The following is a 22971-nucleotide window of genomic DNA, read 5'->3' as shown; positions in this document are numbered from 1 at the left end:
CTTCTGGCTTCTCTGTGGTTTTGCAGAGACTGTGCTGTTCTTTCAGTCATCATTCTGAAAGGACTCACTTGCTCTCTGTGGTCTTCTCTAACCTTTGTTCTGGAACCTTCTTCATGGCTCAACACTTTGTTTTCTGTACCTCCTCCCCATTTCCATCCCTGAGATGGCATCTAGGAGGAGCACTGCCTTGTCCTCTGTTCCTTCTGCCTCCTTAGGACAGTCAGGCCATTGCCACAACAGTGATCACGTATGAGTTGACTCTCTAAAAGGATTAAATACTGACATCTTCCCAGTTCCCTCCCCACATCAACTAGACTTTGCTAAAGGGAAAGAATGGGAGCTGCTCAGTAACATGGCTCCATGGTCACTCCTATTCCCAGCTGCAGACAATAATTGTTTACTGGTAAAACTGCCTGTCATTACAGGTCATGAGAAAGGCTGTGAGGGTGCTTGACACTATACTGAGTACCCATGGGATGTGCTATATATTATTCTTCCTGGGTGTAGAAGAGCTGTGCAGAGAGAATTCAGGAAGTCACAGGACGTTCTCAGCTTTGTGGGCATTGGACTGGGACCGCAGGGCCTTCTCAGGTGTGGAAAACAGTGAGCAACACCCAGCTGGGAAGAAGATGATGGCTTTGTTCTGTGTCCCACAGCTACAGGTGAATCGCAGAGGGGTGCCTTGCCTGGGGGATGAACGGTGTACCTTCACTGGCATGGTCTCGGCCAGTCCAATTCACCTGCAGACCCTGGGGCTGCTCCACCCCCTCAGGCACCCCTAGCTTCTGCAGCAGCCTGTGTGTCATCAAAGCTCCCAGAAGTGGAGTCTCCACCAAACCACTCCCTCCCTCGCCTCTCCTCCCACTGCAAACCATAATCTTGCAGGCAGACAATGAGGATAGGACAGCTATTCAGAAAAAAACGCGTGGCTGGGGAGGCTCAGGGCATGTCCTGACTGCACCTGCAGGTTTTCCTTTCCTGAGGCCGCTGGGCACTGGCTGTGCTGCACCTGCCGCGGGCCAGCGCCTGCCTCTCAGCACATACCTGGGCCTCGGCGCAGGCCCTGGCCTGCTCCACATCCTGCTACCCCATTCCACCTCCTTCTGTGCCCCGCTCAACAGCCTTGGGAGGCCGGGTTGTCAATTTCACACCATTCGTCTGAGGTTCTGTAATCATGTGGCCCAAGGAAAGAGCAGGAAAACAGCCCCCTAGCTCTCTTGCTCACTTCTCAGTGTTCTTTAGAAGAAAAGCCATGCCTGAAACCATTCCCTCCTCGCAGCGAACCTTCTGCTTTTCCACCTCCCTCCCTCCTTTGTGCGTCTTCTCCTTCTCTCCTTTCGGGACGCAATGGCCACTTGGATTTCCTGGGCTCTGCTTCTTGAAGGCAGGAAGTAGGCATCTTTTCACACAACTTTTCCCATTTAGTATATGGTCTGCATGTATGGGGGCAGGAGTGCACACATGTGTCTGAATCCAGACAGGATTCCAGAGACCCAGAAATAAGAATCTGCCCACTTTCTGGTATGAGACAGACTAGTGTTCTCAGGGCCTCTGGTCTCGCTTCTGCATTTATGTGATTGAAATACAGAACCAGGTAATTAGAAATCCACAGAGTGAGGCAGTTTGGTTCCACCTAGTCAAATTTACACTACCCAAATTAAGACAACAACAAGACCACAGTACAAATGGTCTGTTGGCACTCACGGGACTTGGTACAGGTTCATGTTTACTCACTGGGGTTTTAGAGTTTCATATTTTCCCACAGATCATGTATTCTATTGATTTCTATGTAAAAATTTAACACCGTAAGAAGCACGTTTACAGTGGGGATTGAGCCTCCAAGGCCTCCTATGTTGCATATTGCATTTTTTTATTTCATTTGAATCTTATTCATTAGTAGTAATGTTCCTATTGCTTTAAATGCTGATGGGATAAGAGTAAAATTCAAGGATCACTAACCCATTCAGGATAAAATGGCATGTGTGTTTATGTAATAAGGGAGGTATGTGTGGGATAGGAGGGCAATTTCAGTAACACAGACAATCCAAAATGGCCACATTCACGAAATTTCTACTGATCTTTATATTGGAATATCACCCTTGTCTCTGGAGAGTCTTCCTGTAACTACATTATTAGAGACATCCATCAACTTCCTTATGCTGGGGAAGAGGCAACAGTGTCACACAGTTCATACCACCAGACCAAGAAGCCAGATACTTGTGTGTTCATACTGTTGGTGCCCACGTCTGGTTGTTACACAGTAGCATTAGTGGACAGTGCAGGCACACACCAAGATTGTAACTGAGCTCTATGTCCTGCTTCCTGGTTTACAGGATAAAACCAAGGTCATCTCATTCCTTGTGAGGTAGAGGTAGAGGGAACAGATGTTAGCCCCATTTTACAGAATAAGCACTTTGTGGAAATGATTCACAATCCACAAATGGGTAACTACACAGCTTGCTTTGCCTGGGACAACCCTGGATCCCACTGCTTTGATGCAATGAAGCGTGTGCCCTCTCTCCCTTAAGATCATTCCAGTCTGGGTGATAAGCGCTTGGGCCCCACCAATCTAGTAAGAAGTCAGGGTTCATTAACAGCCTGGCTGCAGAGTATGATCTAGCAGACCCAAGCTATACCATATGTATCTTGGGTTGTATATTTGCATCTAGTAAACACATATTAGTTTCTTGTTTTTGTCAGTTGGTTGACATGGCCTCCTGTTATGGGCAACTTTCTCTCCAGATAGAATCCATTCCTTACCACCCAAATTGGCCCCACAAACACGCTCCTTGTCCTGCATTTGAAGAGTCTTGCTTCTACCACCCTTTTTCTCATCCCTTGACTGGCCTTGAAACCACCAAGTGTGATAGCCTGGTGACCACAGCATGGAAATTGTCACATCAGGAAGTCTAGCAAGGCAGGAACCCAGCTTGGTGAATAGGCTCATAATAGGAACTCTCAAGGTGGTTGGGGTAAGAGGGGATGGAGAGAATTCTCACACTACACTTGCATTTCAAAGCAACCACCAGCTGCAGCCTTGAGGATCCATTTGAAGATTCCTCATGAAGTTATCACAACTTATGGATATAAAGCTACGGGAAAGATGTTCCTGTGGACAAATCTTTAATATTAGAATTAGATGAAGTCTGAATCTTGGGTTTGCTCTTTGCCAGTAGAGGACAAGTATCAATTTTTTTTTTATTACCTAAAACTCAGTTTTCTTAGTCTGTAGCATGAACACAGTCAATAGTGTTGTTGCACTGTTAGTTGTGAACAGTTGATGAGGTAGTGACTATGTAGTACTTATTGGGTTTCTGTATAAAGCACTTTGAGGTCATGGGGCTGGTTCTTTTACATGGTCTGACTCTGGTGTATTTCTAAAGTATCCACTAGAGAAGATTTTCCCAAATGGTTTAACTAGTCTAGTGTGCTCTGCACTTTCCTGCTAATGGTTCCTCCCAGGAGGTCCTGGGGCTGCTTCAACCTTGTGGACCACTGCTCAACTTCCAGGTGGTGCAGTGGCCTCAGGATCCCTCATCTGCACCAAGACTGGGAGATGTGGACAGAAGATAGGAAGCTGCAGTTCAGCCTAACAGGAAGAGGACCTAAACTTCACTCAATTTATTCAAATTCTCATTAAGCTGACAAGCCTCCACCCCAGGGGGCTCTGTGGGCCTGACTGGGGTGCATAATAGGAGCAGTGTGGAACTGAGCAGGCAGGAGGGAAGTACAAATAAACAAGAGGGTGTGTGTCCAGGGAGAGGAATATTTTCTTGACAAACTAGGTAGGAGGCAAGAGGTGCACAGAAAGCCACAGATTACTGAGGATGGAGCTGTGAGGAGTCACTGTTGCCCTAGAGTGATGCCACCCTTGCCAAAGCCTTCCGGTGGGAATACACTCTTGATTTCCTGAGGACAGCCCGTGTTCAGATTCCCTTTTTTTCCCTGTCCTGTGAAACTGAGCAAGTTTCCCTGGGATCACCTTGTGAGAAGGGAGCTTCAGTTTGTTTGCTGTGCATTTGGCTTGAGCTGAGTGGTAACCAGGCTGGACTATCCTTCCAGCGACCACTTGCCTCACTCTCAACAGGGAAGGCACCTGGACACCAGAAGTTAAGTTTCCAAATACATTCAGGCTCACGATTTGATAAATTACAAATAATACACCCGTAGGTTCAACCTCTAGATCTTTTAGAGTTTTAAGGAATTCCCAAATCTCTGTTGGCTATACTTGGTGGGATTGACCATTTGCTCTGGCTCTGGATGTTTCATAAGGAAATGGGCCCACTAAGACCAGGTACGGAATGTAGAAATGTGGAGAACTCTAAAAACAGTTCAGAGAATTAGTTTACATGCCTGTTTTTATGTTTGGTTTTAATTCCCCTTATCAACTGTCCTGCTTCAACTTTTACTCTACTCCCATGTGTTAGAGGAGAGGGGTGATGACACAGACAGAGCCTGGTGTGAAATCCTCATTTACACGAAGGATGAGAGGTTTAGGCAACTAACTTAGACCACATTAACCCTCACTGTATCAGACAGAGTGGGAACACAGAGCACGTTGGATGATTTTATGGTGTGAGCAATTGCAGGCCTGCTTTCTTACAAGTGCAGTCTTGCACACAGAGATATTTGTGGGTAAGAATGCAGGGCTACCAGTTTTCAGGGGTGGTTTTCAAATCTGAGGTATCAAAAAAGGTACTTGATTGTTTCCCAAACAGATTCTCTGTGCCGTGTGAGGGTGACGTGTACCAATTCTGGAGGAGCCCAGGGCCACTCTTCACTGGTTCTGGAGAACAGAGCAAAGAAGGGAAGGCCAAGACTTTGGGAGTCCAAGGAAGAATGACACCCCACTCTATTTGTAATCCAATTGTAACTGCTTGTCCATAAGTCCCAGCTCAACCATCAGGGCAGTCGGGTGACTGGGCTGTAAGCAGGCTTTGCTTCTGTGGTAAGTCAGCTCAAGCTGAGCCACAGGGAGAGGACAGCCCTGAGGGGAGTAAGCTGGTCTTTCTGTGCTCAGATAGGCAGGGTACCAAGTAATTGGGTTGCCATAGCAATAAAGTTAAAAGAATCCTATGATCTGGATATAGTAACTGAAGGAAAAGTTTTGTTCTCATGGTGATGGTGAGAGAGAGGGCATATTCCCGTGCATACTGGGAAACTCTTACACAAAGCTTGTCTGCCCTTCAAGTCATAGGCCAATATCACCAGAAGCTGCAATGACAGCATTTCGGTTCTTTTTTTTTTTTGGTCTTTTTGAGACAGGGTATCTCTCTGTAACCCTGGCTGTAACCCTGTTCTAGCTGGCCTGGAACTTGTTATGTAGACCAGGCTGGTTTCGAACTCATGGAGATTTCACCTGCCTCTGCCTCTGCCTCCCAAGTGCTGGGATTAAAGGCATGCACCGCCGTTGTTTTTTAGACTTAAATAATGCTAACTAATGAGGGTTATTCACATGTAAGTCAATATACAGTCAACCTACAATGAAAGTTTAGGTGCAGAGTGTCTACAGTGATCAAACAAAATCACACACATAAGGATTCATGGCCTTGGTGAGGAAATGGAAAGACCGCTCTGGCCAGTGAAGGCACTGGTGTTTTCCCAGCTTAGCACGGCTGGAACCACAGAACCAGGCACAGCTTCAGTCCTGCAAGTCCACTTTCCAAACTGACTCTGAGAGTCAGTGATGAGGCAGGTGAGATGATGAAGGACGTCCACTGTTAGTCATTACAGTTGAAAAGCACTCAAGTAACTGAAATGCCTGTAGTCTGTCTACCACTGTCTGTGGCACTGGGACATGGGAGGAGTGACAACCCAGGCTGGGGACAAACCTGAATGACCTAAAAAATGTTCAAGAAGCAACAGCACATTAAAGAGCAGTTTGTGAAGATGCAAAACCACCAAGTGTGGAAAGGTGAACTTAGAAATGCCTCTAAAAGCTTGAAGAGATCCACCAGAATATTAATCAGTGTTTTAATTTTTATCTTTTTAGCTTCTTAAGCTTCTGAAATACCTCTCAGTGAACCTCAATTACTCTGAAAAAATCAAATTAAAATGCAAATTGAAGAAGCATATCAGCAAGGTGATGAACAAGGAGATGTCAGCCTTTACTCCCCACCAAAGCAGCAATTCAGCAGTGACACAGAGCAGCTCCGGGGGAATTTGGAGAACGGTGAAGAAGAGCACAAGCCATCCAGGCACAAACCCAAGGCTGGTGCAGGCAGGTGATAGGGCTCAGTTTGCTGTTGGGGCTCCTCTTGCTGTGTGTGATCTCTCTCAGTGGGAGAAAATGACCTGGACTTCCCCACTGAGGACGTAGCAGCCCTTGTCACAGCTGTGACACCACTTTGCTGACTGTGGATCCTGTAGTTCCCTGCCAACAGTGACCTCAGCTGATGGGCTGGGCAAATTCTTGTGCCCACCACTAGAAAGAGCTGCAGAAAGAGCTGTAGAAAGAGCTGCCACATTGACCTGTAGCGCCGTAAACCCACTCCCAAGGTGCAATAAAAACTGAGCAAAAGACTTCTCAGGTATATAAAAAATGCTCAGTGTCACCTAACTTCAGGGAAGTGCAAATCTAGACCATAAGAGCTATCGCACTATAACCGCAGTCATGATGGCTATTGTCAGAAAGACAGAGTATAGCACGTGCTGGTGATTTGTGGAAAAAGAATACTCACATACCACTGTCAGTGTGAAGAAGAGTATCACAAATTGAAAATACAGCTGTCACATAGTTTAGCATTCATTCTAGGTTTATGTCCAAAGGGACCTGAATCTATACCACAGAGAGACACTTGCACCCTACATTCATTTCTGCATCATTCATGGTTATTTATTAACTTCTGTTTTATGTGTGTGTTTTGCTTCAATGTATATACGTGCATCACGTGTGCAGTCCCTGTGATGGTTAGAAGAGGGCCTTAGGTTCCCTAGAACAGGAGTTACATATGGTTGTTAGCCACCATGTGGGTGCTGGGAACCAAACCTGAGAGCTATGCAAGAGGAGCCAGTGCTCTTAACCACTGAGACATCTGTAGCACCCCTTCATATCCATTTTGCAATGGAATCTTATTCAGTATTTAAAAAGGGATATTACGTCATTTGTGACAGCAGAGGTGAATGACATCATGAACAAAGTGCTTCCTGCAGGAGAAAATGAGTGCTGCCAGATATCATTTTAGAAACGTGGTAACTTTAACGACCGTTTGTAAGCTGCTACACGTACAGAAGCATGAACAAGAAACTCCATCACAGAATTCCAGTTTTCAGGCATAACTTTATGCATGATAGTAATGGTTGATTATACAAATAAATTTAATTTTAGATTGGAAGCTGAACATAAAAGTATTGTGCTTCAACAGGGTATGTCATTAGGGAAGTGAAATTTGAAAGAATAATGAGATCTCACAGCATATACTCTAAAATCAACTAAAATTGGGAGCACTGATGACACCCAAATGCTGATGAAGATTCCAAGTTCACCAGGAATTCTTATTAATTGCTAGTGGAAGTCAGTTTGGCAGTTTCTAACAAAACTAAGGCATATTCTTGTTGTATGATATGGCAATTTCATCTTTTGGTATTTACCCACATGGGTTGGAAACTTCTATGTCCAAGCAGCACTAGAATCTCATTTTTATGTGCCTCTAAAGCAAAGAAACTCACAGAAGGAGAAAGTGGGGTGCTGGGTGCCAGTGGCTGGGTGGGGGGAGGTGTTAGTTAAGGCACGCTAAATTTCAGTTATTCACCATGAGTCATAATGTGACCATAGCTCTTAAGTACTTGAAACTTTCCACGAGGGCAGAATGCACCCCAAAAAGAGAAAATAACTATGTGTGGTGATGGACATGTTAATTAGCTCGATGTGATAATTATTTCACTGTGTACGTATACATTATATATACCTTAAATATCTATCATTTCAGTCAACTCTTCCCCAAATGAAGATGGAAATAAAAATTCATTGTGTGTTCTATTATTTCTACCTATTGTAGATAGAAAAATTGCATCAAAGCCCATCTAGGTTATAACAGTTTATTTTACAGAAGTGCCTATTCCATTTATTAGTAAGTCAGTTTTTGTATATAGTATAACCTTTGCTTAAACATAATAATGTAGTAAGGGAAGAGATTTGCCTGTATATGTCAGGATTAAGTGCTATATCCTAACTCTCTCAGTTGGTCTCCTGTGAGTACTAAGGAGGTAGAAGGTAGCTAACAAAGGCCACAGGAGGGCTCTTTCTCACAGGGACAGGGTGATCACAGTACCTGCTGGAGTCTTCAGGATGTCACAGCTGGTGGGCACAGTTAGGACACACACTATGATGGGATCCCTGATAATGGTGTCTTGCCGGGCGTGGTAGCACACACCCTTAATCCCAGCACTCGGGAGGCAGAGGCAGGTGGATCTCTGTGAGTTCAAGGCCAGCCTGGTCTACATAGTTAGTTCCAGGACAGCTGGGGCTACAGAGAGACCCTGTCTCAAAAGACCAAAAAAAAAAAAAAAAAAAAAAAAAAAGATAATGGGTGTCTCTACCCTGGGAATCCAGGCAGGGTGGGACTAGGACACTGTAATGCATCCAGGAGGGGCAATGAGACTCCAGCGAGGTTAGGGTGGAGTGACAATGGGAACCAGAGCCAAGTCGGGCATCTGACTGCAATGCAGAGGTCAAGGATCAGGATTGCCTCCGGAGGTTAACTCGGCCCATAGAACAGAACAGGTTTTTCTCTCTTTGCTCATGGACAAAGGTTATTTATGTGTGCTGCTTTTCAGTTTTTAATCTACTCCACAGTATTTATTGAGGGCCCAAAATGTGCAGAATACTAACTGCTATGGTAGAGATGAAGGGGTGTATGTGAGTGTGTGTGTGTGTGTGTGTAAAATGCTTGCCATTAGATGCTTGTGAGCTGGTATGGCTGGTGAGGCAAATCCTCTCATAATAGAAAAAGCATCCAGGCCTCTTGTGCATTTCATCTCTCTGAGTCTCTCCTAATGAGGAGAGTTTCATACTAATTGCCAGTGCTATTATCCCTGTGGTACCATCTTCATTATTTATTGCCATGAAGGAAACTCAGTAGTTTCAGTAATTTTTCAATGTATTCTCCAAATCTTTCTGTCATTAAGACTATTTGTATCTAAAATTGATGACTTATAATTTGTCCATTCTTTTGCTTAATCTGGAGGTTTTGTGAAAGGTATGTGCTTCAACAGATAGTTCACATGATAAAATACCTGTGACAACACAAACCTCTTTTGCTAAATCTATGAGGAGCTGCTTGTCTGCCACGAGTTTTACTTGTGTCCTACACTAGTGATACATGTAAGTGAACAGCACCTCACTCCCAAACACACACTTCAGCATCATCTTCTGAGTAGAGCAAATGAACTGTGCGTGTCTCCTTCTGTGCTAACTCAATACATTAGGAATTCAAAAATCATTGAAGTCATTTGGATCTTTGAATACTTGGGCTTCAAATTCCATCTGGCTCTGTAAGATAAAAGTACTCACTTAATACAGACTTCCAAAGGTGGCAGAACAAAATAAAACACTGTATTTCTCACTAATGTCTGTGGAGAGATGGTCACAGGGAAGACGGCTTCAAGAACTGACCTTCATATAGTTTTGACTTGCTTTCCAGTGGCCTTCAACTCAGTGGAGGCCAGGAACTGGGAGCAGAGTCATGGTGTAGTGCTGCAGTGGGGAACAGTGGTCTCTGGGCATCCAGGAGGGGGGACTAGGTACAGTCAAGGACCCAAGGACATTCGTGTGATTTATTAACTGGGGTGGGGGTGAACCCAGCAACAGCAGCTTCTCTTAGGATCACGGGATGAGGAGAGACACGTTAGTAGTGCCTGTTCTAAATCTGGACAATTTTCTCAAGACACTTGGCCATCCAAGCAAAAGGTGCTGTGAAGTCATGCTTGCTCTCCCTCTCCCTCCACCCTTTCCCTCCTTGCCTTTTTGTTTTGTTTTTTAGAAGATTTTTAAAATTTTAATTATGTATATGAATGTGTGCTTGTATGTAGGTGTGTGCATACAAGAGCTGGTGCCTAGAGGCTGGAGATGTCAGATGTCCTTGGAGCTGGCCTTGCAAGAAGTTGTGAGCCAGTGATGGAGGTAGAGAACTGAACTACAGTAATCTGCAAGAGCAGTGCACATCTTAACCATTGAGCAATCTCTCCAGTGCCTGTATTGTTTTTAGATGGGAAAAATTTTAAAGACTTTAACAACCTGACAGGAAGGTTTTACCAGCCATGGAAGAGGCTGAGGCTATTGGGAAGGTAAAAGGGCATGATAAAGCAGTTCCCGAGCAGGAAGAGGGAGGCAGACCCAGAGCATTCCACTGGGCTCCTCTGAGATGATCCATCCCCACTTCCATACGTTTCCCCCCACCTCTCCCTCCATCCATCTGTGTTTTCTAGTCATCTGCTCTGTGCACTGAACACATAAAGTGTGAGGGAATAGAGTGGAAAAAGAATCCTGCTCTTGATCACATTGCATCAAAATGGTAAGACAGGTGACATGTTGACAAGTAAACAGATATTGTCTAGGAAATAAGACAAAGAAAAGGAGCAAGATTGGGCACAGAGAAGCTTTGGGAGGAACAGTTAAGGGGCGGAGCAGGATGAGGCCATGTGAGAAAGTAAGTTCAGTGAGACTGGATTTAGTGAGGCCCTGAGGCAAGAGACTGAGAAAGGACTCTGGAAAAGTCTCGGAATGTGGAGAGGTGGGAAGGAAATGACAGATGTGGAAAAGCTGGAAGGGAAAGGCAGAGAGTCAGCTGGTGCAGTTGCAATGGCTTGGGGATGTGAGAGAAGAGGAGATGTACTGGGTCGGAGAGACAGGACACAGTATCCACATCAGATCCCACTGGGTGTGTGAGTAAAGGGGGGTGTGACATAGTGGATGTTGCAGGAAAAAGACGTAGGGAACAAAAATGGGAATAAGAAAACTAATTATTCATACTAGGGAATTATTCATAATGGTATCTACTGGTATGGGAGAAGAGGTCACGTTCAAGGCTATATTCTGGAGGAGTAGCTCAGACTATTAGGATAAATCAAACATGATTCCCAGGTCTCTGAAAAGCTGCTGAAACAAGGAACCATTTAATGACCCAGGAAACACAGGAGAGAGGCAAGTTTTGGAGGAAACCAGGAAGTTTCTGAGGACCTCTGAGTCAGCAGCTGGAGATATAAACTAGAGTTCAGGGGATGGAAATATTTACAACTTCCATTACTTCCCTGCTTAAATCTTGCCACGCAACCTTTTTACCTTCCAGACAAACCCAGGCTGTAGCCTAAGGATGTTCTGGCACCTGCTGTTCATCTCCAGCTTCTCCTCAAGGCACGCTATATGTCTCCCCTTCCTTCCTTCGCTCCCTCCCTTTTTCCTCCTTCCATCTCTTTTGACATATGTCATTCTCTTTGCTTAGATTATTTTTTCATTTTTACCTGGCTATTTTTCCTTTGAAACCTGGCTCTTTGGACAAACCTCCCCGATGGGCTCAGGCCTCCCCAGTGGTTTGGATGGTGTAGCTATTTCTTTTCCCACCTATCACCGTACTCAATCTCCAGGAACTGGTGAGTGAGCTTTGATAAATTGCCTCCATTCTTTGCGTTCATTCCCTCATCTATAAACTAGGTGACATGAGGCAGCATACTTATGACGTTACCCAGTACAAAGGAAGCACCATGCAAGTCATTAAATGTTATTACAACAATATAATACTTATGCTGTTGCGTAATGATTTTTATGGTGGTTTTTTTATTTGTTTGTTTTTTGTTTTGGGGTTTTTTTTTTTTGCCCTCTAGTGCAGCCTTTCATCTGGGCTCCTGGCACACATTAAGTCGTATTAATTCTTTCTAACATGAATGTGTGAGTTGAGTGAAAAAATACAACACTGGGCAAGAATAGCACCACTAGGTGAACTGTCAGGTCTTCTGTGGGGCCCTCCTATACGTAGCAGTTCTCCATCATGAATGTGAGTCCTCTGGTCCTCTATGTGCCAAACCAACAAGTCCTGGAATGGTTGCCCCTTATATTTTGTTTCAGCACAAGCAATATCGTTACCTTCGGATCAGGCAGGCATGGCCCAAAGGCTTCCAGCAAGAGAGTCTCTTCCCTCACAGTTGTCTCATAGTCCGAAAAGGACAGCTTCCCGTCATGGTCATGGTCCTGAAGGATGAGCAGCCTGGGTTATCAACACATGACACTTGCTGCAAATACAGACTCTTTTCACAGTCAGGTGTTAATAGGAAAAAGGTGCTAGAAAGATGAGAGATTAGTCTGGGAAAAGAACTTTTGTGTGGGGTGGATGTATGTGTGGATGCTGAGCGTGAGCTACACCTACAGCCCCAAAGAAAAGTGAATATCATAATAGTGAACATAATTCAAGTCTTTTGTTTTGCTTTTCAGGCAGGGTCTTCCTGTAGCTCCAGCTGCCCTTGATCTCACAGAGATATGCCTGCCTCTGCCTCCTGAGTGCCAGGACTAACGGTGTGTGCCACCACACAAGGATTTGTGTCTTTTATTACTAAACAAGACACTGAAAATTGTGGTTTGACTTCTATTCCCAGCCTATATGTTGCCTATGAGTTTCGATGTAAAACTCTGCTTTACTCATGATTACCATTTTCTTAAGCGTTATTTCAACCAGGTCTTTAATTCCTTCATCAGGGTCCTCTTCTGAGGGCTGCTTGAGAAGGCTGTTCTTCAGCATGTGGAACATCTCCTCCTTTGAAATGAAGCCATCACCATTCAAATCAAACACTTCAAAGCAATCTAAAAAGAAATTATGAACTTGAGACCATCACTGAGGTGACCTTTCTCTAACTTTTCAGGGTGGAGGTACATCTTGATGCTCATCTGACTTTGAGCTGGGTGTCAACTGACTTTGATGGAAATGATAGTGTACACTATGGAACTAGTCCCAGCCTTTCCTAAATGTTTCTTTACTCAGCTATGAAAGTGCATACCTGGATATGTTACCGGAAACATTTCTAACTCTAAACATGGAAAAGTGATTGGCTGGTCAACAAACTTCATTAGAATCAGTTGAGCATTATTTAAGAATAAGAACATTTGAATCAGTGTTCTCTGGTTTAATGTTTACAATTCAAGTAATATAAAATACTTAGTGTTTAAATGAGACTCTACAGTCATGCCTGTGTGGCCTCCTTCTATGACAGTCCTCAGAGTTGCTTGGCTTTAATTAATGTACTTTAATTCGTTACTGACTTAAAGGCACGCTGTAAAAAAGACGAATGAGGATTCAAATCAACTACCCAACCACTCAACCCACGGACTAATCAAGTAAGACCCACTTCAGTGGTTGGCTGGAAGATGGTGATTTAAATGTTTTAGCACCATTAATCATAGTACACAAGCTGATGCATAGCTTGCAGGCTTACATTTCATTTTTTCATCGAGAGTCCCTCGAAGAAACAGTGATAATCCATGAATCCACTCTGAAACATTCACACAGCCATCATTGTCTCTATCAAAACCCCGGAATACTAAAAAGAGAGACAGAATATAATGTTCGCACTATGTTTTAGTCCTCAATAACCATCAAGTTTAGGATTGCTTCCCTTTGAAATTCACAGCAGACCCTTGGTCTGATGGTCTCATTTGACAGAAAAACTGAGATACCAAAACCTCAGAAACCCTTCTAATAACATATTCAATTTTCTTTTCGTGCGTTGTGGGAACAAATAATGTTCTGAATATATAGATATATGTATTAATATTAATTACTAATGTTAATATGTTGATATATAAAATATTCTATTCATATTAGATATAAGAGCATCTTAATACAAAATAACAATTTTTTGTTTCTCAGGGCAAGCAATAGTGTTACATGATGGGATTGCATCTTAACTGTGCTATTTTCTAGGATGTAAGGAAATGTAAATGTCATTCTAAGACTGTTCTATTTAGTATGTTTTCTAAGTAGAAATATTTGGGGCTTTTTATATAAATTAAGAGAAGCCCAGTTACTCAACATGACTTTGTCCCCTTTATAAACACTCAAAATAATATTGCTTCTTTCTCCATGATCCTTGGAAGATTAAAATTTTATTTTCCCATGAAATTGAGAGTGTAGAACACTGAGATTACTCCCAAGAATATGAGCAAACTCCAGACTTTTTTTCCAATTGTGGCTGGAGTTGGAATTCCTGTATCTCTTACCTCTGTCCATAATCATGTCATCTGTCATTCCAAAGGTCACGTGCAGGATATTCCTAAAGGCATTACGATCCAGTCCAATGACTACTCCTGGCCGCTCTGTTTCAACTCCCACCAAGTTATAGAAAAGTGTTATAAGACAGTTCACTTCAAATTTATTAACTATAAAAGAGCAAAATGGACATGTTCGATTTTAATCTTAAGTTCTAAGTTAAATTTTACACTAATGAGTTTATGGGTTCAAAGTCAAAGACAAGTTCTTGGTTGTCCCTCCAAGTCTCCTGTTTTGATTCACAGCCCTAGGGTTAATGGGAGATGAGGGCACTGGGGCAGCATCTTCTAACAGAAGGGTCGTTCCTGCAGCTGGAGTCAAATGCTAAGCAGGCTCGAGTTCCATCATGTTAGGAAGAAAGAAGGTATTAGCCAAATAACCCAAATCATGCTGTAGTGTCAGAGTCTACTGCACAGTGCTGGCAGAGAGTCCAGTCACAGTGAGAATAACCATTTTACAGATGGTGGTGGCAGCCAGCATTTGACAGTACTTGCTCTTCAGAGCTACAAACAAGTTTATCCCTAGAAATTTAAGGTCCCAAAACCTATGTGATAATTTTAATTTCAGTTTAGCCTTAATGAATCCATAAGGCAGTGTTTTGAAATCAGAATCCCTTAATTTCTAATGAAGTTAAATTATGTTCTACCATCCAATATGGCTCCTCTAAAAATTGTATGGAAATTAGCAAGAAACTAACAAGAAAACTAGTATTTTAGCAGGGGGACTTTTTTTTTCTTAAAAGAACACACACACACACACACACACACACACACACACACACACACTTGCCTGCATGCATTCTTATGTAAAGGATGGTGTTTATAAAGATTGAGTTAATTATCTGTTTGTTTATTTATTTATTTATTTGGTCTTTTTTTGAGACAGGGTCTTCCTGTAGCTCCAGCTGACCTGGAACTTACTCTGTAGACCAGGCTGGCCTTGAACTCACAGAGATCTGCCTGCCTCTGCCTCCTGAGTGCTGGGACTAAAGGCGTGCACCACCACGCCTCACAATTATCTGTGTTATAACTACTATTTGAGTTATGTAGGTAGAAGGGTTATTAGTGCCTGGCATTAAGAATCTAACTGAGGGCCCGCAAGATGGCTCAGTAGGTAAAAGCACTTCCCACAAAAGCCTGATGACCTGAGTTTGATCCCAGAATCTCATGGTGGAAGGAGAGAACCAATTCTTCAAAGTTGTCCTCTGACTTCCACATGTGTACCATGGACTACTATTTGAGTTATGTAGGTAGAAGGGTTATTAGTGCCTGGCATTAAGAATCTAACTGAGGGCCCGCAAGATGGCTCAGTAGGTAAAAGCACTTCCCACAAAAGCCTGATGACCTGAGTTTGATCCCAGAATCTCATGGTGGAAGGAGAGAACCAATTCTTCAAAGTTGTCCTCTGACTTCCACATGTGTACCATGGTACCCATGTACACACACACACACACACACACACACACACACACACACACACAAAAAAAATGCCATGTACACACACACACACACACACACACACTAATAATAATAATAATAATAATATTAATAATAAAATTTTGAAGTACAGAGTTTACAAAAAATGAACTTAAGTGTGGAATGTGAGTGGAAGATGGGGAAATTTTTATTTCAAAATCATATAAAATAATAGTTCTTTCAAACAGAAGAACAAAGACTGTGTGAGAGAAGATGACACGTATATAGAGAAATCACACTCCATGATAGGTCACAAAAGGCTTGAGCTGATTTCTGGTTTTGAGAACCACATTTCAAGAGAAAAAATTAAAACTTTAGAACGGGGAAAAATAGTAAGTAAACGGCATGAAAGAATATAATGGTTAAGATTTTTAAATAAGCTGTTAGTTTATTGTGGGAACCAGCATTGAAGTTTCTCAAAAACAAACACAGAATTGCCATATGATCCAGCAATTCTACTTCTAAATACATACACAGAATACTGAAGGCAGGCGCTCGGCCATGTGCCTGTACACCAGTGTTCATACTGGTGTATTCACAAGAGTAAAACAAAGTGACCCGAGTGCTTAGTGATGGATGAGTGGTTAAACAAAATATGATATACCAAGCAATAGAATATTAGGTTTAAAATGGCTATTGAAAGACCCACAGACATTAAGATAAGAGAAAAAGTAGAAAAGCACACACAGGATGGCATGCTAACTCCATGGTGAGGGAAAAGAAAGCACGTAAAAGGAGATGCCTCTGCCGCACTCTCCATCAACTAGGCCATCACCTATTTTTCACTTGCAAAAGGAATGTCTTTAACAGGTATACAGGAGCCAGCTTGATGCTGGCCTTCAAAGAAACCATATAAGCATACCTACCCTATGCCTATCACAGAAATGGACCTAGGGACAAAGACCTCCCCCAGGCCCAGAATGGCTGAAGATCTTCACCATGTCTCAAAACCCTGAGACTGTTTTCTCCAAAAATGAGAGATCTTTTAACCCCCCTTTCTCTCCTGGAATATATATATATTATATATATATATATGTATATATATTATGAATACAGAACAGAAACAATGGCTCAGCAACTGGGCCAGATCTCCTTCCTTCCCAGGAGATCTGTGAACCTGCCTCACACCTAAATTGTGTATGGCCTAGCTTTTGTCTCACAGCTTTCTAGAAATTTTAAGATTTCCACAGGCCTGGTGGGAGGGAAATTAGACTCTCCCTTGAGGCAAGCAGTAAAGAAATCCATTTTCCTTCACCAATTTTTATTTTCTAATTTCTTTTAGAATACAGGGAAACTGCAGAGGTAGCAAATTTATGGTCCTAAGTATGTGTTAACAGAAGGATAAAATGTGGTTCCACTGACATGATCTACTTACTCTAGTCATATTCACAGTGGCAGAAACTGGTGGCTGTCAGAGACCAGGGACGGAGAATGGGGAGTTAGTGTTTAATTGGCACAGGATTTTACTTAGGAAAGATGGAACGTTCTGGGGATGGTGAAAGGTGCATTGCGCTGTGAATGTGTGGGTCCCCTCCTATTTGAAGTTTCACTTCACTTCACTGCACAGTGTAACATAAATGGGGAAAAAATCAAAAATAACTTATTGTAGTATAGTTATAATTATCTTATTTTAGTGTTTGTCACTAATTCTAATCTCTGTGTCTCATTTATAACTTAAATTTATTGCAGCTATATGTGTACAGAGGGAAAACATGAGAATCATAGGGCCCATGTACAGTTAGGAGAGTTGAGGATTTGGCTCAGTGGTAGACTGTTTGTCTAGCTTGTATAAGACTCCAAGTTTGATACTTAATACCACAGACAAAAGAATTAAAAAACATCACCTATCTTTCAAATTGTTTGCATACTGCTTGTTAGTAGTGTATTGCAATCTTACAGAAGAGAGTAAATGAAATGTTTACTGTGTATACCAGTTTATTACCCTGTGTTTGTCAAAAATATTGGTAGGGATTAGAGAGATGGCTCAGCGGTTAAGAGCACTGGCTTCTCTTGCAAAGGACCGGGGTTCAGGTCCCAGCATATGCATGGCAGGTAACAATCAACTGAAACTCCAGTTCCAGGGGATCCAATGCCCTTCTCTGACCTCTGTGTGACATTGGTGCACTTATAGGCATTCAGGCAAAACATTGAAACACATAAAATTAAAATAAATAAATCAAAAACATAAAAAATGTTTATAGACATTTTAGGAATAGCTGATCTTTCCCCAGAAATGAATGTTTTAAGAAAGAACAGGGTCACACATGACCTCCTGGATTTGGGGAGGGCTAAAGTATACAATCTGCAGAAGGCTAGGAAGAGAAGGCATGACCCATGCTGAGTAAAGGCTATCCAGTGTGCATACCCTCAGGTCATACATATACCTCAGCACCCCCTCAGTTATCTAGGTAAGCTCAATAAATTCATTGGTTCCCCAGGAAAACTTTAATCAAACATTGGCTTGACACTAGAACCTTAAAAGGGAATAAGCATTGCTTAACATACTTAGGAAAAGAAGTCTCACAACAGATGGAAAATTTGTTAATGCTGTTATGTCTCATAACTATTTTTAAAAAAAAAGAAAATGAGAATGTAAAGGATGTTAAAAGGATATGGGAATGGAGATATTTTCCAAAATAGAAAAAATGAGAGAAAGCCTAAGCAAGTGATAAAGGTCTGTTTAGGTTTGTTATGATATATAAAGGATGAGACAAAAATAATATACACATAATTTTAAAATTTCTATGGTCATAGTTTAGTCAACTAGTTTAAGGAACAAAATATAAATCTAGTCAATGTTTATCTGAGAATATTTGGTTCTTTACCTAAGCCTTATCTACATAGCACATAATAATTAAAAGTACCAGACTGGTGGAACTAACCCTATTGGATGTTTAACAGCCATACTTTAAGGCCTACACTAATGTGGTCAAAGGGATTTAAAGAACAGTTTTTGCTCCTTGTCCTCACAGGTCGACCAAGTTCCAGGGGACTGTGGAACATCTCTCAAAATGTCCTGTAAATGTGATGAGTCACCTGTCCTCTTGTGTTCAGGGAGGACATGGAGACCCCACGATATGGACTTCAACCAGAGTTCAGTCTACAAAGAGGAGGGTTGACTTAGAGGAAACATTTGATTCATGCTTTAAAGTGAAACCAAACATGGTCGAACAGGACCTTTGACTTATCTTCACATAGATGGAACTGGTAAAAGAAAGGAGCCAGGGACTCCTTCCAAGGCCATGTAACCCCAGAGGAACAGATCCTCAAATAACCTTAAGTGTAAAAATAAATTGATTTATTTGGGCCAACTGTATGGTCTTAAACAATCAAAAGGAAAGTATAACCAAAGAGTAAAGTCATCAGTATACTTCATTAAGAGTTCAAGGGATTACACTTCCCAGAAATTAAGCTTAAGTCTATATAAAAAGTCCCAGGGCATCCGACAGCATCTTCTGACCTCCGTGGGCATTGCACAACATGGGTGCACTGACCTACATGCAGGCAATACACATACACACATTAAAAAAAAGTTATTTAGACAATTATTTCTCATAGATGATTTTGTTCCTAACCAGAAAGTGCTGCTCAGATTTAAGACTTCAAATCTTGATCTCCAATACTGTAGTGCCCACCTGTAGCTAAGGGAGACAACCCGCTATTGTTCTAAAATGATGGATAAATTTGTTTTCTCCCCCTATTTAGAAGCCTTTGAGAGGGAACTGACACTGATTTTAACTACTCCAACAGCTATCAAAATACCTGAAAGCAAATCCTGAATCTATCACTCTAGAGTCCAGCCTTGGAAGACAAAAAAAAAAAAAAAAAAAAAAATGAGGAAGAACCCAATAGAGGGATGCTTTTGGAAGCCCTTGTCAAGAAATTCCAATGGACTCTCATATGAACATTTGAAAAGTGCCATGTTCTGACTTTTTTCTAGTTTTCTGGATAGAACTTGTAATGCTAATTACTCTTGCCTTTACTTCTCCTTTGCATCTCCTATTCATGATTCAAGGACTTTCTTTTCCCCTTAGAGATAAGAGTTATGCAATTTGGGAGTCTTTTAGATAGACCCACTGAAGGGGTACTCCAATTGCCTCACCCTGCATCCCTGTTCAGCACGGAAGAAGCCAGAGCTGAAGCCAGAGCTGTCTGCATCCCTATTCCCTATTGGCAATTTGGATAACCCCTTCAGTGGATGGCGTGACAAGAATGGAAGGTAGGAATTGGTTAGGCAGTTAGGGTAAAAAGACCCCAAAGAAAAGCAGCCAGTTTCTTGGCTAAAAGTCAAAATGTCCTTGGGCCTGTTAGCAACATACTCTGTTCCAAAGGCCAAAAATGTCAAGAGTATTTGGGTGCTTGTATCTAATCCTTAAAAGATTTTAGCGTTATGTCTTCAGAGGGAGGAATGTTAGAGTACCCAAAAGCCCATAAAAATAAATAAATGAAAGAAGAATAAAAAAAGAAAAGAAAAAAGTGATGGTAGATATGGGAGGTGTTGGAGGGGAGGGAGTGGACATGGATTTGATCAAAACAACTTATGTGCATGTGTGAATTTCTCAATAAAGTTTTTGTAAAAGTTAAAAAAAAATAAAAATGCCAGCACGGATCACACAGAAAAGAGTATTCTAGAAGCATACATTTAATTTAAAGCGAAAAAAAGAGAGACAACAATAGAATACAATTTCTATGAAATCAATAAACATCTTACCTTTCAGGATGCCTTGTTCTTAAGATGCTTATATATACCACAACACATCATTTCTCACTCATTACATACCATACCAATGACAGGAGGACACTAGACCCTGTTATCTCTAGAACTACGTTCAAACAATTCAAACATGCTCACTGATCCTCCTCTGTAGCACTGGGGCAGTTTGAGTATACTGACTTCTGTTTCCTCCGGTGGCCAGTTGTTTTTAATCAGCACACAGCTTCTAAATTCACCCACCAGACAACACTGTCGTCATGTAAACTACATCCCTAGATTCTTAGTCTAAGAACAGCTCTGTTTTTCTGAGTACAGTCGGAGGTGTCCTATGATGGTCTACAAAGACCTTTTCAAACAGATTAATTCTTTTTAGTTTGTTTAGTTCGGTTTTATTTATTTATTTATTTATTTATTTATTTATTTATGGCCTGGAACTCACTATGTAGACCAGGCAGGCCTCTATCTCACAGAAATCTAGATGCCTGTGCTCCCAAGTGCTGGGATTAAGACGCCCTGGCACATCTTTTTAAGTAAGTACTCATCAGGTCACCTGCAAAATCTCCTTTACCTTCCGCCCCTGCCAACAACTGGGAAATGAATGCTTGAAGCTGGGGCCAAGTTCCCTGCCATCTTGGGTTTGTTGAGCAATGCATTTTCCAAACCTAGACACACGCTTCTGTAGCACTTCAACTCATGTTTCCTAAAGAGGATCGGGAATAGGTGACTATTTTCCCTCACCTAGCTCTTAGTAGACTTACAGAACTCAGACCTCACGAGATATTTTTGCTCTAGAAAGTAGGCTGAGGAGCTGTGCACTGGTTCTGCTACGGTCTTGAGTCTGGTGGGTTTTAACAGTTCTTTTTCAAACGATCTGAAGCCCAGTCACATGCCTCCCAGACACAGACTTCCCTTCGGTAATATAAAAGTAAAGCAGAGGGTCTGTGAATCCAGAGGTGCATGTGTCTTAGGGTAGGCAGCACCGTATACCCTGAGCTCTGAAGATCTTGGGACTGGATGCCCTCGAAGGAACTAGCATCCTGGGGGCGGAAGTTGTTCTTTAAGGAGTAGGGTGGAGGGACCTTCATCTTCCGAAACTTGATAGTGGAGGCAGGATGCAGCAGGAGGTCAGCAGGCCTGGCCCGGAAGTCATCCATCCTCTAGCACTCCACTCTTACTTACAATGCTTGCAACCTTTAGTTAGGGTGTCCGTCAACTTCTGCAGCTTCTTTCGGTTCATGGCAGGTCCTCCTAGAATTGGGTCTCAGAGACTGGGTGTCTCCTGGAGCTCAGGGGTTGTTCCTTCCCCAGCTCCAAGCTTGGTTGGGCAGCTTTGAGCAGCCGCAGCGGCTCTGCGCATGCGTACTGGGCCCTAACACACAGGGTAGTCAAGGCAACGGCTCAGCTGGCCACAGATTGGCTCCTGGGGTGCGGCGCGCTGGATGTACACGCAGCCTCGCCATACAGAGCGACCATGGCAACCTCTGGGCGGCTTCCGGGCCTGGCGCCAGGGATGTATCCAAGCCCAGGGGGCTGTGGCCTGTGGCTGGGCCGCTCCTGGCCACTCCTGGCCACCCCTGGCCACCTCTGGCCGCTCCTGCCAATCCCTGCCCACCTATGGCCGCTCCTAGGCACCTCTGCCCACCCCTGCCCGCCCCTGGCCGACCCTAGCCAATCCTTCCCACCTCTACTCACCCAGCCCACTCCTGGCCACCCCTGGCCACGCCTACCCATCCCTGCTCACCCCTGCCAACCCCTGGCCGCCCCTGCCCACTCCTGGTTGCCCAGCCCGGGCACAATGCCTGCCTGCAGCCCCAGCTGGAGTGTTCTGGCTGGCCCTTTTGCAGACTGTGGTCTGGTACCCAGGTCGGAATCAACATTTTCACTTGTTACTATCTTTTGGGTTAACAGGCCTCTTAAGACTGCAGTGTAAATAATTAAAAGCCTAAAAGTGAGAGGTTTTGGGTGATGATCGTCCCAGCTCAAGGAGGACCTGAGGTCTTTAAGGAGGCCTGCGGACGTGGTGGTGGGAAATGGGTGTGCCATCCAAACAATAGTCACTTGCATTTGTTCCGCGGATGAACCACATGCTCCTCTGGATGAACCAACAACCTGCAAGGCTGTCAGTCTGATACTAGGATGAGTCTGGAACGGGATGCTCTGGGCGGTGCTCCTGAGAGCTAAGGAAAGTGGATCCTGCTCTGGTTTGGAAGTGGAGGTAGTCAAATTTGTGAAAAGCCCCTGTCATATTTTAAACTTCTTAAAAAAAAAAAAAAAAAAAGGCAGCCCCATGTGGAAATAGGTTTCTATGTAGGTGTGGGGTAGAGCCCACGTTGTTTTTTTCTTGAGACTATCCCACTAAAATGAATTCTTTGCTTATGTGAAAGACAGGTCTGGGGGAAATGTCCTTACACCGGGACAGTTGCCTGCACGTGTCCTAGGGAGCAGGCTTCCTCTGATGGTGAGCACTCTGATGAGCACGCCCAGGCATCTTGGGAACCCCACAGACTGAGTGCCTCTGGGGGCACCTATAGGT

At 43.1% G+C, this 22971-nt stretch overlaps 1 protein-coding gene across 2 annotated transcripts; it reads right to left on the bottom strand.

Moving 5' to 3' along the window:
* Window positions 1–8498: 8498 nt before the first annotated feature.
* Efcab1 (EF-hand calcium binding domain 1) lies at window positions 8499–22047 on the bottom strand. Of its 2 annotated transcripts, XM_008855109.3 has the most exons (6): window positions 21618–22045; window positions 14201–14359; window positions 13417–13521; window positions 12636–12787; window positions 12077–12181; window positions 8499–9490 (listed from the first exon to the last, which is right to left on the bottom strand). In XM_008855109.3, the coding sequence occupies exons 1-6, from the start codon at window positions 21673–21675 to the stop codon at window positions 9431–9433; spliced, it is 639 nt and encodes a 212-aa protein (XP_008853331.1). In that variant the 5' UTR covers window positions 21676–22045; the 3' UTR covers window positions 8499–9430. The 2 variants fall into 2 exon arrangements, with proteins under 2 accessions (XP_008853331.1, XP_008853330.1); XM_008855108.3 differs by lacking the exon at window positions 8499–9490 and having other exon boundaries at window positions 11751–12181; window positions 21618–22047.
* Between the last annotated feature and the right edge of the window lie 924 nt (window positions 22048–22971).

The sequence above is a fragment of the Nannospalax galili genome, unplaced genomic scaffold, assembly GCF_000622305.1.
Source record: "Nannospalax galili isolate Female #2095 unplaced genomic scaffold, S.galili_v1.0 scaffold868, whole genome shotgun sequence".
In the NCBI taxonomy this organism is placed as follows: Eukaryota; Metazoa; Chordata; class Mammalia; order Rodentia; family Spalacidae; genus Nannospalax; species Nannospalax galili.
This window is presented reverse-complemented; position numbering and strand designations above follow the sequence as displayed.

Bases quoted from the DNA above. Each gene is read 5' to 3' on its own strand.
- Efcab1 (XM_008855108.3), bottom strand. From the start codon at position 21,675: ATGAACCGAAAGAAGCTGCAGAAGTTGACGGACACCCTAACTAAAGGT. The intron at 13,522-14,200 runs GTAAGAGATACA...CTCTCTTTTTAG, and splicing joins TGACATGATTATGGACAGAG to TATTCCGGGGTTTTGATAGA. The intron at 12,182-12,635 runs GTAATCATGAGT...CTCATCCTTCAG, and splicing joins AAATAACGCTTAAGAAAATG to GACCATGACCATGACGGGAA.